This window comes from Saimiri boliviensis, chromosome 10 (assembly GCF_048565385.1).
Source record: "Saimiri boliviensis isolate mSaiBol1 chromosome 10, mSaiBol1.pri, whole genome shotgun sequence".
Classification (NCBI taxonomy): Eukaryota; Metazoa; Chordata; class Mammalia; order Primates; family Cebidae; genus Saimiri; species Saimiri boliviensis.
In genome coordinates, this window is record NC_133458.1 from 57,373,436 (window position 1) to 57,390,756 (window position 17,321).

At 37.0% G+C, this 17,321-nt stretch overlaps 1 protein-coding gene across 1 annotated transcript in view; it reads right to left on the reverse strand.

Moving 5' to 3' along the window:
- Positions 1-17,321, reverse strand: part of SEMA3C (semaphorin 3C) — a 178,724-nt gene that overhangs the window by 36,796 nt on the left and 124,607 nt on the right. The window contains exon 12 of the mRNA XM_039472862.2: positions 13,733-13,955. Within this exon, the coding sequence (XP_039328796.1) occupies positions 13,733-13,955 (223 nt within the window). The remainder of the gene's footprint in view (positions 1-13,732; positions 13,956-17,321) is intronic.

Sequence of the window (17,321 nt, forward strand, 5' to 3'; positions counted from 1 at the left end):
AAAGGGAAGCCCATCAGACTCATAGTCGATCTCTCAGCAGAAACCCTACAGGCCAGAAGAGAGTGGGGGCCAAATTCAACATCCTTAAAGAAAAGATTTTTCAACCTAGAATTTCATATCCAGCCAAACTAAGCTTCATAAGCGAAGGAGAAAGAAAATCCTTTATGGACAACCAATTGCTGAGAGATTTCATCGTCACCAGGCCTGCCTTACAAGAGCTCCTGAAAGAAGCACTAAACAAAGAAAGAAAAAGCCAGCACTAGCCACTCTAAAAACACACCAAATGGTAAAGACCATCGACACAATGAAAAAAAAAGTGTCAACTAACAGGCAAAACATTCAGCTAGCATCAAAATGGCAGGATCAAATTCACACATAACAATATCAACCTTAAATGTAAATGGGCTAAATGCCCCAATCAAAAGACACAGACTGGCAAATTGGATAAAAACTCAAGACCCATCAGTGTGCTGTATTCAGGAAACCCATCTCAGGTACAAGGACACACATAGGCTCAAAATAAAGAGATGGAGGAAGATTTATCAAACAAATGGATAGCAAAAAAAAAAAAAAAAAAAAAAAAAAGCAGGAGTTGCAATCCTAGTCTCTGATAAAATGGACTTTAAGCCAACAAAGATCAAAAGAGATGAAGGGCATTACATAATGGTAAAAGGATCAATGCATCAAGAAGAGCTAATGATCCTAAATATATATGCACCCAAAACAGGAGCACCCAGGTACATAAAGCAAGTTCTTAATGATCTACAAAGAGACCTAGTCTCCCACAAAATAATAGTGGGAGACTTTAACATGCCACTGTCAATATTTAACATGCCACTGTCAATCAAGTTCATCCAGGACTTGAACTCAGATCTGGACCAAGCAGACCTAATAGACATCTACAGAAATCTCCATCCCAAATCCACAGAATATACATTCTTCTTAGCACTGCACTGTACCTACTCTAAAACTGATGACATATTTGGAAGTAAATCATTCCTCAGCAAATTCAAAATATGGAAATTAGAACATACAGTCTCTGAGAACACAGGACAATCAAATTAGAACTTGGAATTAAGAAACTAACTCAGAACCTCACGGCTTCATGGAAACTGAACAACTCCTAAATGTTGACTGGATAAACAATGAAATGAAGGCAGAAATAAAGATGTTCTTTGAAACCAACAAGAACCAAGACACAACCTACCAGAATCTCTGGGACACATTTAGAGCTGTGTCTACAGGGAAATTTATAGCAACAAATGCCCACATGAGAAGTGAGGAAAAGATCAAAATTGATACCCTATCGTCAAAATTAAAAGAGCTAGAGGAGCAAGATAAAAAAAACCTCAAAAGCTAGCAGAAGACAAGAAATAACTAAGATCAGAGCATAACTGAAGGAGACAGAAACACAAAAACCCTTCAAAAAAATCAATAAATCCAGGAGCTGGTTATTTGAAAAGATCAACAAAATAGACCACTACCAAGATTAATAAAAAAGAAAAAGGAGAAGAATCAAATAGATGCAATAAAACATAATAAAGGTGATATCACCACTGATTCCACAGAAATACAAACTACAATCTGAGAATACTACAAACAACTCTATGCACATAAACCAGTAAACTTGGAAGAAATGGATAAATTCCTGGACACTTGCACCCTCCCAAGCGAAAACCTGGAAGAAGTTGAAACCTTGATTAGACAAATAACGAGGGGTGAAGTTGAGGCAGCAATTAATAGCCTACCAACCAAAAAAAGTCCAGGCCCAGATGGGTTCACTGCTGAATTCTACCAGACTTTCAATGAGGAGCTGGCACCATTCCTTCTGAAACTATTCCAAACAGTACAAAAAGAGGGAACACTTCCCAAATCATTTTATGAGATCAACATTATCCTGATACCAAAATCCGGCAGAGACTCAACAAAAAAAAAGAAATCTTCAGGCCAATATCCATGATGAACACAGATGCAAAAATCTTCAATAAAATACTAGCAAACTGATTGCAACAGCACATCAAAAATCTTATCCATCACTATCAAGTAGGTTTCAATCCAGGGATGCAAGGCTGGTTCAACATACAAACGTCTATAAACGTAATCCACCACATAAACAGAACCAAAGACAAAAACCACATGATTATCTCAATAGATGCAGAGAAGGCCTTCGACAAAATTCAACAGCCCTTTAAACTAAAAACTCTCAATAAACAAGCTATCGAAGGAACATATCTCAAAATAATAAAAGCTATTTATGACAAACCTACAGCCAATATCGTACTGAATGGGCAAAAACTGGAAGCATTCCCTTTGAAATTAGGCACTAGACAAGGATGCCCTCTCTCACCACTCCTATTCAATATAGTATTGAAAGTTCTAGCCAGAGCAATCAAGTAAGAAAAAGAAATCAAGGGTATTCAATTAGGAAAGGAAGAAGTCAGATTGTCTCTATTTGCAGATGACATGATTGTATATTTAGAAGACCCTATCACCTCAGCCCAAAATCTCCTTAAACTGATTAGCAACTTAAGCAAAGTCTCAGGATACAAAATCAATGTGCAGAAATCACAAGCATTCCTGTACACCAATAACAGACTAACAGAGAGCCAAATCATGAGTAAACTCCCATTCACAATTGCTACAAAGAGAATAAAATACCTAGGAATACAACTAACAGAGGATGTAAAGGACCTCTTCAAGGAGAACTACAAACTACTGCTCAAAGAAACAAGGAGAACACAAACAGATGGAGAAACATTCCATGCTCATGGTTAGGAATAATCAATATTGTGAAAATGGCCATACTGCCCAAAGTAATTTATAGATTCAATGCTATCCCCATCAAACTACCAATGACCTTATTCAGAGAACTGGAAAAAAACACCTTAAACTTCATATGGAACCAAAGAGAGCCCATGTAGCTAAGACAATCCTAAGTAAAAAGAACAAAGCTGGAGGCATCATGGTACCTGATTTCAAACTATACTACAAGGCTACAGTAATCAAAACAGCATGGTACTGGTACCAAAACAGAAATATAGACCAATGGAACAGAACAGAGGCCCTGGAGACAATGCCACACATCTACAACCATCTGATCTTTGACAAACATGACAAAAACAAGCAAAGGGGAAAGGATTCCCTGTTTAATAAATGGTGTTGGGAAAACTGGCTAGCAGCGTGCAGAAAGCAGAAACTGGACCCCTTCCTGACACCTTATACTAAAGTTAACTCCAGATGGATTAAAGACTTAAACATAAGACTTAACACTATAAAAACCCTAGAAGAAAACCTAGGCAAAACCATTTAAGACATAGGCATAGGCAAGGACTTCATGACTAAAACACCAAAAGCATTGGCAACAAAAGCCAAAATAGACAAATGGGACCTAATTAAACTCCAGAACTTTTGTACAGTAAAAGAAACAATCATTGGAGTGAACCAACAAGCAACAGAATAGGAAAAAATTTTTGCAATCCACCCATCTGACAGAGGGCTAATATCCAGAATCTACAAAGAACTAAAAAAGATTTATAAGAAAAAAACAAACAAACCCATCCAAAAGTGGGCAACGGATATGAACAGACACTTTTCAAAAGAAGACATACAGGAGGCCAACAAACATATGAAAAAATACTCATCATCACTGGTCATTAGAGAAATGCAAATCAAAACCACATTGAGATACCATCTCACGCCAGTTAGAATGGGGATCATTAAAAAATATGGGGACGACAGATGCTGGAGAGGATGTGGAGAAACAGGAACACTTTTACGCTGTTGGTGGGAGTGTAAACTAGTTCAACCATTGTGGAAGACAGTGTGGTACTACTTCAAGGACCTAGACATAGAAGTTCCATTTGACCCAGCAATCCTATTACTGGGTATATATGCAAAGGATTATAAATCTTTCTATTATAAAGGCATATGCACAGGTATGTTCATAGCAGCACTGTTTCAATAGCAAAGACCTGGAACCAACCCAAATGCCCATTGACGATAGACTATACAAGGAAAATGTGGCATATATACACCATGGAATACTATGCAGCCATAAAAAATGATGAGTTTGTATCATCTGTAGGGACATGGATGAATCTGGAAACCATAATTCTCAGCAAACTGACACAAGAACAGAAAATCAAACAATGTATGTTCTCACTCATAGGTGGGTGATGAACAATGAGAACAACACATGGACACAGGGAGGGGAGCATCACACACTGGGGTCTGTTAAGGGGGGCCAGGGGAGGGACAATGGGGAGGTGGGGATGTCAAGGAGGGATAACATGGGGAGAAATACCAGATGTAGGTGATGGGGGGATGGAGGCAGCAAACCACCACGACATGTGTGTACCTATGCAACGATCCTGCATGATCTGCACACGTACCCCAGAACCTAAAGTACAATTTAAAAAAAAGAAAAATATAAAAGTGTGGGTATGTCAATACCGTGATTATGTTTATGTGAGACCCCATCTCAGCATATTGAAGTGAGAGACTCTACTAGCCCTGAAGAAGCAAACAACCGCATTTTAAAGAGCCAATGAGATCTATGGTGCAAAAACCTGTGAGCGGCCTAAAGGAGGTAAGGACCTTACTTTTGCGAAAGCAAGGAACTGAATTTTGCCAAAAACCAGGTGTGTTTGGAAGAGGATCTTAAACTTCCAAAAAGAATGCAGCATGGCTACATTTTGATTACAACCTCATGAGACTCTGATCAAAGAGGCTAGCTAAGCAATCATCCTTAGGAGCTGTAAGATAATAAGTATATGTAGTCTTAAGCCACAGATTTTGTGGTAATTTGTTATACAGCAATAGGAAACTATCTCAAATATGTTTTAGGCAGCCACTCTCATGTGAAATAAATGTTTATTGAATTGGATTAAATTAAATTGGGTTAAGAGATTCTTAAAGGACAGCAATGGTGCTCTTTTTCTTTATATATCGCAAGGCCTGGCATGCAGTAAGCTCAATACGTTCTAATGACTGAATAAATGACATCTTTGTGATATATTACTGTGTTATTCTGTACCAGTTGAGAAAGAGCTCTAGAAAATAACATGTTATCTTTTTGCATAAATCAGTAAGCACATTTCCAGAGTTTCAAAACTTCACAATTGATTAATCTTTATTTTTAAAATTATTAAAAGAAGCATAGATTAAGCTATAACTCAAAAGCCAATTGTATTAATTTTCTATTGCTGTCATAAACAAATTATTACCAATTTAATGTCTTAAGAACACCCATTAAAGCCCAGGTGCGGTGGCTCATGTCTGTAATCCCAGCACTTTGGGAGCCATGGTGAGCAGATAGCTTGAGCCCAGGAGTACAAGGTCAGTCTGGGCAACATGGAGAAACCCCGTCTCTACTAAAAATAGAAAAATTAGCTGGGCATGATGGTGTGTGAATGTAGTACCAGCTACTAGGGAGGCTAAGGTGGGAGGATCACCTGAGCCTCGAGTGTGGAGACTGCAGTGAGCTGAGATCACACCACTGCACTCTGGCCTGGGCCACAGAGGGAGACCCTGTCTCAAAAAACAAAAAAACATAAATTTATTATCTGAGAGTTCTGTAAACTACAATGCCATCCTAGGTATCCCCGCACTAAAAAAAGGTTTTGAGAGGGTTCCTTTCTGGATGCTTTAGGGAGAATGAATATACTTCCTTGCATTTTCCAGCTTCTAGAGGCCACCTGCATTCCTTGGCATATGGTCTTATTCCTCCATCTCCAAAGCCAGCAAAGTCACATTTCTCTGACACTTCTTCCACTATTGTTCTCTGACAATAGCCAGGGAAGCTCTGCTTTTAAGGACTCATGTGATTAGACTGTGCACACCCAAACCATTCAGGAAAATCTCCCCATCAACTACATTAAACATCTGCAAGTTCCTTTTTGTAATTAAGATAACATGTCCACAGTTCCACAGATTAGGACATAGAGATCTTTTGGGACAGAGGCATTATTCTGCCTGCCCCATTAGTGGAAGAGAAAAATAAGGATGTAACTCAGTGTAACACATGCGACTCTAATATCACAGACTTCCTTGGAAACTCCATTTTCAGATCTTTTCATTCCAATCTATACTATGTTTCACATTGTAAAATGCATCATTTCCTTCTATTTTCTAGAATCTGAACTTTTCCAAGTTCAATAAAAAATTTTAAAAGCTGGCATTCTGCAAAAACCGCCACCACAACTGGCAGCTCTAGCCTTCCTATGGATACTCACATAGGGATGGCCTGGCCTGGCTAAGCAGTAGGCTGTGAATTCTCTTTGGGACAAAGCCTGCCACGTCTGCCTCACGGAAACTTGGCAGCATATCAAGCACAAAAACTTAGTGTGGCTGTTTATTCCTGACACACAGACAAAAGACTTCACCATTTAAAGTCTTTAGGCTAGAACATTTTTCTTACATTCATATCACTAGAGGGTTAATAGGGGCAACACCCAGGGATGAGGTCTGACTATAATTGTCTTCAAGTCATCTAGAGAAACACCAGGGATTAGGTAGTAAATGAGCCAGTGGTGCAGAGCAAATCATTGCCCTTATCCTCCTGCTGAGAGTCACTAGGTCCTTGCATGATATTCTAAACTCTCCGAATATATCTATGAGCTATGTAGAATCCACTTTAATCAAGGAAACAAAACCACGCCAAGGAGTTTGATGTGTGTTTTGGTGAGCATGTGAGACATTTTGAATATAGATATGAGACCCATTTTAAAGCAAATTTTCAACGGACAAAAATTTAGTGATATATCAAAAATGAGGGCAAAGTTCTCTTCTCTTTTCACATCTTCCCCTCTCTCCCCCAATTTTTATCTCCTTTTTTCCTAGGTATAATGTAACTGACATAAACATATCAAATTCACAGGTTAAATTCGAACGCATAAGTTAATTCACACATAAAAAACTCAGTCTGTTCCAAGGTGCACTTCATCCAAGTCTTCTCTGTCACCTTGTAAGATGAATCTTGTTCACATGTAAGACTTTGTAGCAACATTTGGATGGGTTAAAATGAGTGATATCACTCGAACAAAGCAATGCCAAGGCTAATGTTGAATGTCAGCACATCCGGGGTATCATCTTGATATATGTGGATGAAACATTTAATTCATAGTAAAATGAGAAAATATAAATGAAATGAACTTCACTTAAGGAAAAAATATAAAGAACTTACGGTAAAAGAGGTAAAAATGTGAAGAGAATACATGTTCAGTATATGAAATCAGACAGCATGGGTTTATATTCTGGTTGTATTATATATTAACTACTATCTCTATGATCTTAACTTATCTGTGATTCTGCCTGAAGACAATGACAAATAATAAATGCAACTCATTCATTCAAATCATATCTATTAAGTGGAGTGATGCACTAGTCTAGGTACTAAGGATATGGCAATAAATCCATCACACCAATATCCCTGCCCTCCATGGCACCTACATTCTTATAATTCTTTATATGATATTTATAAGGGTTGGATGAGATGCTTTATTTAGCATTCCTGGAAAAACATAAACACTGTAGATAAATTTAATTAGCATAATTATAATAGCAATAAAGTATTTTAGTAATCTGAAAATATATACTTATTTGCCTCAGTCAGAATACTAAATAATAAATGGGTGATTCAAGCAAACTAGAAACAATTATTATATGTATATTAACATATATTATATATAACATTATATGCATGTATTCTTTATACAATCATTATTTGAGATTTTACATTGTCCTTAAAATAACAGGTGTCTGAAGAGTAACTTAAAGAAAAATACTTCTGTTTTTTGCAATAATTTTTTTTCAGCAATTAGCCATATTTTTATTTTAAATAAATTCTCTTCTTAAAGTAAACTTTAAATTACAACATCTGCCTCTAGCTTAGCGTTCACTCAGGGCTGTGTTCCTTCCTTCCCTCTCTCTTCACATATCCCTCTTTGCTACTCTTCTACATGACACCGTGACTTATCATCTATCTCCCATCGACTCAGCCATCGTTCCACTCTGTTCCATTAGTATTTCCTGCTGTGAAAATCCCTGTAGAATCTAAGGTAAACTCTCAGAAGTTTCCACATTCCGCTTTGGAAAGCAGTGACCCACAATGTTATTAAAAATCAGTAACTTACGAAGGGATTTTTTTCCTTACGCCAAAGCAAGGGAGAAGTCTAGACATCATCCTCAGAGTGACATTCATGTAGCCCTTCCAGTTGACAGTCATCGTTTCCAAACTCACATGCACTCCTCTAGCTATCAAATTTTACAGGGGGTATTTTAAGGAGTTCTTTAAAAATCAAAATTCCTGGCTCTGCAGTTCATTAAGTGTGCCATTCCAAGAGATGCAACTGCCAGAGCTGGTTAGTTTCTATAAAGGCAGTTATCCTCTAATGCTACAAGGCAAGCATTTTAAAGCTTTATTGACATATGTGGCACACACTTCAAAACTTCACACTTTCAGAGGACTTCCTGGAACCAATGTTCCAACTTAGTACTCCTCCAGTTAAATGGAAGCCAATAAGAAGCATGAAACAGCATACACTATATAAGAATGTTAGCAGAACACCACACGTATGGATCTTACACTAAAAAATCATAATAGCATGAAATCACCCTAAACCTCTAATACCCATTCATAAAAACACTCTGACTTGTTCATCAAAAACCACATGTCATTCTGATTCACATATAGTGCTAAAAATATAAATTTTACAGAATGTGTCTGAACCTGACCCAGACACTTAAATATTTTCATAACTCCAGAAGCAAAAGGAAAAGCATCAAAAAGCTCTTGACTGTGTAACACAGTCTGCTTTGAATAAATGGCTTAGATATAAGCAGTAGGTGGCAAAGTTAAAATAGGAATGTTAATCCTATGAGAACCCTTGCCTGCTGTTTTATAGCCCTTCCTCAAGAAAAGAGAGAGATAAAGAACACAAAAATACCTATAGCCCTAATACTACAGAATAAAACAAAGTACTGATTTTAAAATATATTTTTTCAACCTGTGATTTTTTTAATAGACAGTAGTATCAGGAGTGAGTGGGAAAATAATTAAATAAACATAGTTTCCAGTTTAAATTTTAACAAAATAGCAGCATTTTTTTTTACTCAAGATAAAAGAAGAAATATTAATTTTGGGCAAAATTACGAATTACTGTATTATATCTATATACTAGAAAACAGCTTATTGAAGAAATATTGATTTATTTTAAAATTTACAATTATCAAACAAAACAGAGATAAGCAAACTTTTTCTGCAAAAGGTTAAAATATATATATTTGTGGCTTGGCTGGCTAAAAGGTCTCTGTGGCAACTAATCAATTCTGCTTCTGTAAAACAAAAAGCAGAAACAGACAAAATGTAAATGAATGGGTGCAACTACATTTTAATAAAACTTTATGGACATTGAAATCTAAAAATCATATAATCTTCACTGCTCATAAGATACTCTTTATATTTTGTCAACCATTTAAAAATGCCAAGCAACATTATTAATATATGTACCATACAGAACATACAGTAGGCTAGATTTGGGCCATAGATAGCAATAATGAAAACCGTACGAAATAAAAGGTCAGAGAACAAAGCTCACTTTTTCTTCCTTCTTTCTTCCCTCTTTCTCTTCCTCCCTCCCTTTTTTCTTTTTTTTTTCATTCATTAATTAATTTTGCTTGATATCTGGCAACACAAAAAATAATCTGAGGCAGTCAGAGGGGAGTAGAAGAAGGTCAGTTTCTCAAATTCAGCCAGAATTGTACACAATAATGGTATTGGGCTAATTGTAACAGTTGCCAGGCATAGAGCCCACACAACTACCATGGAGATTTTGTGAGCTACAAAATCATTCATAATATTCAAAGTAAGTATCATTACATGAAATCCTATTTGCATTCCAATGAACTGTAACATAAGTTATCCCTATGGCATCTTCTTTGACAAACAATGTCTTCATTGAGTTCCCCTGAATTCCATGTCATCATGGAAAGATGAAAAGCCAAAAGAGACACTTTCTTCATTTTGTCAATAGCTGGAGCGTCATCATCTGTCTGTAACAGCTGAAAGGCTGTCTGACACTAGGAGACCTGGAAACACCCGAGAAATGTTATATCCTTCGCAAGACAGTTAGATACATAATGCTAGGAAGTCCTGGGACAATGACCTGTGATTCCCCCCCCAAAAGCTGTTTCATAAAAGGCTATTTTGTCTCTTTTAGTAACAAACAGGAAGAGAGAACTCTCATTAGTAGAAATTTCACCAGCAAACCAAGAACTACTTGGGCAGTAAATATTTTATACCAATATACCACTTGTTAGAGTTGCAGGTAAATTGAAAGCATTGCTTAAAAATTATAATGGGGGCCAGGCGCGGTGGCTCAAGCCTGTAATCCCAGCACTTTGGGAGGCCGAGGCGGGTGGATCATGAGGTCGAGAGATCGAGACCATCCTGGTCAACATGGTGAAACCCCGTCTCTACTAAAAATACAAAAAATTAGCTGGGCATGGTGGCGCGTGCCTGTAATCCCAGCTACTCAGGAGGCTGAGGCAGGAGAATTGTCTGAACCCAGGAGGCAGAGGTTGCGGTGAGCCGAGATCATGCCACTGCACTCCAGCCTGGGTAACAAGAGCGAAACTCTGTCTCAAAAAAAATAAATAAATAAAATAAATAAAATAAATAAAAATTATAACGGAGTCTGTTATGACAGTGAGGTCCAGTGGCTAAGCGTGTTACCAGCTCTTCAGTAGGATGCTGTTGGCAGGGGTATTGTCACAGCACACACTTTCCTATTAGGATAGAATCCTCAAGAGACTCCTGTGGCTTTGTAAGCAATGATTAGTGCAGCTTCCACTGCAATTAAAAACATATGCCTAAATATTGTTTTTGAAAATGACACAAGTGTTTAAATACCAAAATAAAAATTCTATGACATGGTGCCAGAAACTTATGTGGTAAGAAAAGCCAAAGAATTTTGTGCAAAAGTATGCTTCTTACTGTCTTCTATGAATAAACACTGCTGAATAGTTCACAAAGGCTTAACATTCCATCTTTGACCATCTTTGAAATCTACATATTTTATGTAGAAAATAGACATATTTCATGTAGATTTTCATGGAAAAAAAGCCAACTTGATTGTGTCAACAAAGTCCACCTTTAAGATAGGCTTCACAAGAAAAAAGAAAAGTCATTTTTTTTTCTGGGTAATGAGACATATGGAGAGGTAATATTCCAAATTACCACACAGCCTCAGGAAAAACAAAATTGTTTTTCAAACACAAACTCCAAGTTGAATGATCTGAGCTAAGGCTAAAAGCAGCACTTAGTAGTCTCTTACATAAAGGCTGTATCTGTAGAGAACAAAGCTTATATGCAAATGAAGATTGGCTTTTATAGTCACATTTACGAATTTATATTATTACATGAGTAACAGTGGACATAGTTATGATTTTCAATTTATCTTGACAAATATTTACTGAGCTTATCAGACACTGTGATATGCCTAAAGAGAAATTAAATAGCAAGGAGAGATAGAACTTTGAGAGGAATGTGCAGTAATGAATACAAATATGGGAGATTAGATTAACTGCTGGGGGGAAGTTTTCAAAGAGAATAAATTGAGTTTGAAGCATGAGGTCTGAAATGTTAATGGGTTATACAATGTGTGTTATGTAACAGTGAGTTGTACATGAAAACACTGAGCATAGGAAATGGTAAGGAATAACAATATACATTCGGGATTCGTTTGCACATAATGGGTAACTGAAGCCAAGTGAATGAATGAGATGGATGAGGAATATTTTTAGAAAGGGGACTACAGACAGAACCTCAGAGAATACCCACACTCATGGGCAGGAGGAAGCCAGCTAAGAGGGAACTACCAGAAGGAGAGGATAATTATCCGACATGTGACTGAAACAATTGGTAAAGTGAAATTCTACAATGCCAAATGATGCAAATAGGAGAGAGAGATATTTCAGTGGTTAAAAGACTATTTTTCTTATCATGAGACCATGTAAGACTTTGGCAAAATCTGCAATACAGCAGAGGTGGCAGTTGGTGAAGACAGAGATCTAGTTTCATAACCTGGCAAGTCTTCTAAGTCGATGATTCAGTGGAGGATGATAGGGAAGAATCAAGTGAGTAAGAATGTAATTGACAACAAAAGTCCTGGAGATGGTAGATGAGATACAAATTGAGAGCTCAGTGAGGAACAGTTCTTCTGGGAAGGAAGGATTATTCTTGAGATGTCAGGCAAGCAAAGAGAGGACTAGTGAAAACTCAGATATGTCCAACTGTGGGAAAGGATGCCAAACTAGGATGCCAGAAAAGGATGACAAATCGAGTAGTACATTTTAGAAGATTCTCAGTCTCAGACCAGTACCAGCTGAAATTATATGAGAATGAAACACTCAGATCTGGGGCTTTAAGGAAAAAAAAAAGGATAAAATAAAAACCTTGTCTTAGCACACTTCGGAAATTTTATTTAGCCAAGAAAAAGTATACACATCTTAAATTGATTTAAGTACAAGTACAATTTATTCCTTAATCCAGAACCCATATTCCACCACTGCCATATTTTATAATGACTTTTACAGATGTGTTTTATGTCTGTTTCCTAATCTAATACAGAAACTACCTAATTTTATAAGATAGTTCTAAGACTACAACAAGACGTATTGTTAAGAGTGTTCTTGTAAATGAAGAGATTTCATCAGTGCCTATAAGGTAGTTAGGGATGTTTGAAATCTATTTTAAATTACTGCCCAACTGACAAGCCAGGGTGTCTTTCCCCTGAGTAGTGGTTCCTAAACTTTAATGTGCATCAGAATTACTTAGAGGGCTTGGGAAAACAGAGATGAGTGAGTTTCATTCCCAGAATTTTGGGGCCAGCACCTCAGAATTTGTATGTCTAACAAGTTCTCAGTAATATTGCCGATCCAGGGACCACACTTTGAGAACCACTGCTCCACAACATACAATGCTAGTTATTCCATATCACGTGGGTCTATAAACAAGCACATTTTCATTCAACTGCTATCAAAGTAAACGTATAAAATGTGTAGATGTACTAAAAGAGTGCCATCAGTATTTTCAAAAAACCTGTCTATATTTGCGTCAAATTCACTTCCAAATGTTACATCGGACATGCTATCTGTCATTATCACTGTCCTTAGAAAATGGCTTCATGTATTGATTAAGAAGTCAGAGTCTGTTTCAGTTGAAAGGAACACTTACCTACATGGCTTATTAAATAAGAGCTAAATCAGCTTTGGTTACATCTCGATGCGATTCTAGTACTTAGTCATTCCTTTTTCTTTTTTTTCCAAGGCAAGTAGAAGCTTTTCACAAAGCTGGTTCATTTCCAGTTTGGATGGAAAGTGCAGCAGAGAAATCATGCAAATATTTTGTAATGACAAATTGCCAAGAAAATCACATAGCCCTACCCACATATATTTTATAATACATATTTAACATATATATATAATATATATCACATATATATTATATAATACACATACATATATATATTCCTCAGAATAACTCTATACTTTATTAGCTTCATTTTACAGATGTGGAAATTGAGGCAAAAAGAAATTAAATATCTCACTAAGGGATAAACAGAAATAATTATTGGAGTTTTTCTAGTTTCAGTATCATGGCCCGTATCTACTACCTATATTTAGCACATTATTTTACTACTTATTAAAGCATATCTTGGGCTCAAGTACTTACCTGTTCCGAGAAACAGGACGTGGTATCTCCCATCCGCAGCGTGCACACGATCCACCGCTATCTTTGTATACTTGTAGTCTGTGCCGATACGAACAATCAAAGGCCTTTTGTGGATTGGGTAGATGGAATTGTACATGAGAGGATGGTTCCGAATAAAACTGACAACATCATCAGGGAACTCCCTGGTGCTTCGTATATTGTGTGTAAATGCTCCTCCTGGACACTAGAAAGAAAGTTTTAAAGAACCAACTTAATAACATAACTGTCTTATTCTAGTAATAATCAAAAACTCTGTACTTTTCAAATCACTTAGGCGCTCCAGTTGCTTTAAGTCTATCTTCTACCCTGGAGGAGGAAAAAAATAGCATGACTATGTTATACTATTTGTAGAAAGATTAATACAGTGTGTATAACTTGATGCTTTGAATTAGGCTAAGTGCTTGTATGTTATTCTGTTTTCAGAGAAGAGCTGATGCCATCTTGTATATGAGATAACTCTTCACCCTTCTCACTCATCACTTTTCTACCTCTAATTTTGTGCCAGACACCATATAGTTAGAAAACAAAAACTTACAGACACAATCTAATGCTGCTACTTGTTAAAATAAATTATATTATCATGAAATTACGTCAAACTCTGACATGTAAAAATTTTTCATGTGATCTGCGCTCCCAAAAGAGAGAACTTAGAAATTGGAGCTTAGGGGCTGGGTGTGGTGTCTCATGTCTATAATCCCAGGACCTTGGAAGGGTGAGATGAGAGGATGGCTTAAAGCCAGGAGTTCAAGACCGGCCTGGTCAACATAGCAAAATTCCATCTCTGGAAAAAAAAAAAGTGTAAAATTAGCTAGGTGTGGTTGTGTGTGCCTGTGATCTCAACTCCTTGGGAACATGAGGCAGGAGGATTGCTTGAGCCCAGGAATTTAAGGCTGCTGTGAACTGTGATTATACTACTGCCCTCTAGCCTGGGCAACAGAGTGAGAGCCCATCTCTATTTAAAAATAAAAAAAGGAGGAGGAGGATGAGGAGGAGGAAAGAAAGAAGAAGGAGGGGAAGAAAAGAAGAAAAAAAGAAAGAAGAGAGCTTAGATTGGACATGGTAAATTAAATCTGGTAATTCCCTTCTATCAAAGATCCCATTCATTATCCTTAGAATAAAATCCCAACAGCTTAGAATGCCCTACAAGCCTCTGCATGACCTGGCCTGACCTTGCCCCTCCCACTGTAGGTCTTGCTGCTCCCGAGCCTCAAGTATACTTCCCCTCCATGATCTTGGCACCTGCTGTTACCCGTCTGGCATACTCCTCTCCGGAACACCCCATGCCCTTTTCTGCTACCTCATTCAGTTCTCAGAAGTTGCTTCTTGAAAGTGATGACATATAAAAGTAGCTCTCCCTCTCAATCTCTACTTTTTGTCTCCTTCGCCTGCTATTTTTCTTCACAGCCCTTTTTTAGCTAACAGTATATTACATATTAGTTGCTTGCATTTTTTTTGCCTGTTTCTCCCTCTAGAACATAAGCTTATGCTGACTGTAACTGGGTCTATGTTGTTATTGTTTTGCCATCAGACTTATAACAAGGCTGGTTAAAAGATAATAAACAAAGGCGTGTGGAATGAATGCATTATATCATTCCTTGTATCTGGCCTGCAATTTTGGTGCAAGGTCTGTATGAAACAGAAGCCTCAATTCTATTCAGGAGGGAAAAGATTCAGAGCATTAAGTCCAAAGGGGCAGACAGAAAACAAGAACCAGATCTGGAGAAGGGACTGCTAAACAGCGCCAACAGTTCTGGAAGGGGAACCTGACAAGGGCTTCTGAGAAGATTCCATTCATAGGGCACCTAAGGCCAAACTTAAGGGTAGGCTGGGAACTGCCGAAGCCAAGAACTGAAACTTACTAATAGGATCTGAGTGTTAAATTATATGAGCAAAACCGTTGGATATATAACATTTTAACACATATAAACATTATTACTAATATTAAACACCTGTCAATATTAAGTTCCTGTTGATATCTTCACTTCCAGAAACAAAAACACTATGTTATGTTTTTTCTTGAAACACACAGCACTATTGTTTCAGTTTTCATTCATCTCTTCAGAGAGGTATGCGGTAAAAGGAAAGTAACAAAGCAAGCTGCCTGGTCCAGCAATAGGCACAGCATCAGTCATAAATAGCAGGATGCAGTGGGGACTGTGACAAACTGGGAACTTACGTGTTATCCAAAGATGGCAATGAACACTTATCCAGCTGATTGCTGCTAAGCTGGAATAAAATCTTCGTGCTGCCAGACCTCAGCAGAAGATAGAATGTGGAATTTTGTGTAAAATCTGCCAAGTGTTTAATGTTGACTCAGTAAAAAAAAGAAAGAAAACGTGGGATACCAACCAAAATATGACAATCTCCAGGTTAAATCCCTGCACCAGCTTCCCAACAGTACTAGTGCCTTTGAGCCAAGGTTGTCAGGCAGACCTCTATGTGCAGCTAGATCTCAGCAAATTACTAATATCGTCTCACTCATGTAGACTGCATCATCACGAATGCAATTTTTAGACCTACTTTGATCAGTTAACATCACTAGAACTTTTTACAGACCTGATAAATATAGTTCTCCTTTTGTAGAAAGGCACGAGGAACAATTAAAAGACTTAAAAAGAGTAGCAGTAATGAGACAAGTAATAAAACCTCTCATTCTTTATTCCACTAACTAGACTTTCATCTGGATTTCATATGTTTTTATTTTTTAAAAAGTATTATATTTAAATACACATGTTTATAAGTGGCTCACAATGAGGACCAAAATGAGGACAAAAAATTTAATTTGGGGTTGTTCTAAGCTGAAGAGTGTGTTCCACACTTCTGCAAAACATAGAATTATGGGTGTTTTCTAGCCTTAATCTTCACACAAGTGGAAAAAGGGAAATACATCACTCACTGCATGAAAACATGGAAAGAGCAATGCATGGGTAATTTAAATAGTTCCAGATCTCCATAAAACACCACTAATTATGGCTTGCTAAACTGATATGTCTTCTTAAGTATTTGCAAGCATTCTTGTTTCTAAGTTCTGGAAAAATCCAAAGTTAGCACATATTAATAGACAATTTATATAATTTCCAGTTAGTACAGTTTGATGTGTGATAAGCTTATTAAATTATCAGTGCCTAGTCTCTGGCTTTTACGTAAAGGTAATTGAAATCTTGATAACAATTAGGTTAAGGTTGCTCAAAACCATAGTTATTATATAGGTAATCTAAACAAATCAAATCAAGTAAGTTACTTTGCATTCACTCAAATATTCCCCACAAGACATTCTTTTAATACCCACAATGAATTTATCACCTAAAACAAGTGTCTCCTAGTATGAGACACTTTATGTTCAAATCTATCAAATAATTCTTTCTGAAAAAAATTAATTCTTCTATTGATTCATGGCATCAACTTTGTTGGTAAGACAATGAGTGTTAATAATGTAACACACATAAACACTGATTGCCCTTTATAGACTCTGTATGCAGTACCGAGTTCTCTCAGTGTAATGCTGCCAAGTATAAATCAGATGTGATTAACTTTTCTCTCACCTTGCAAT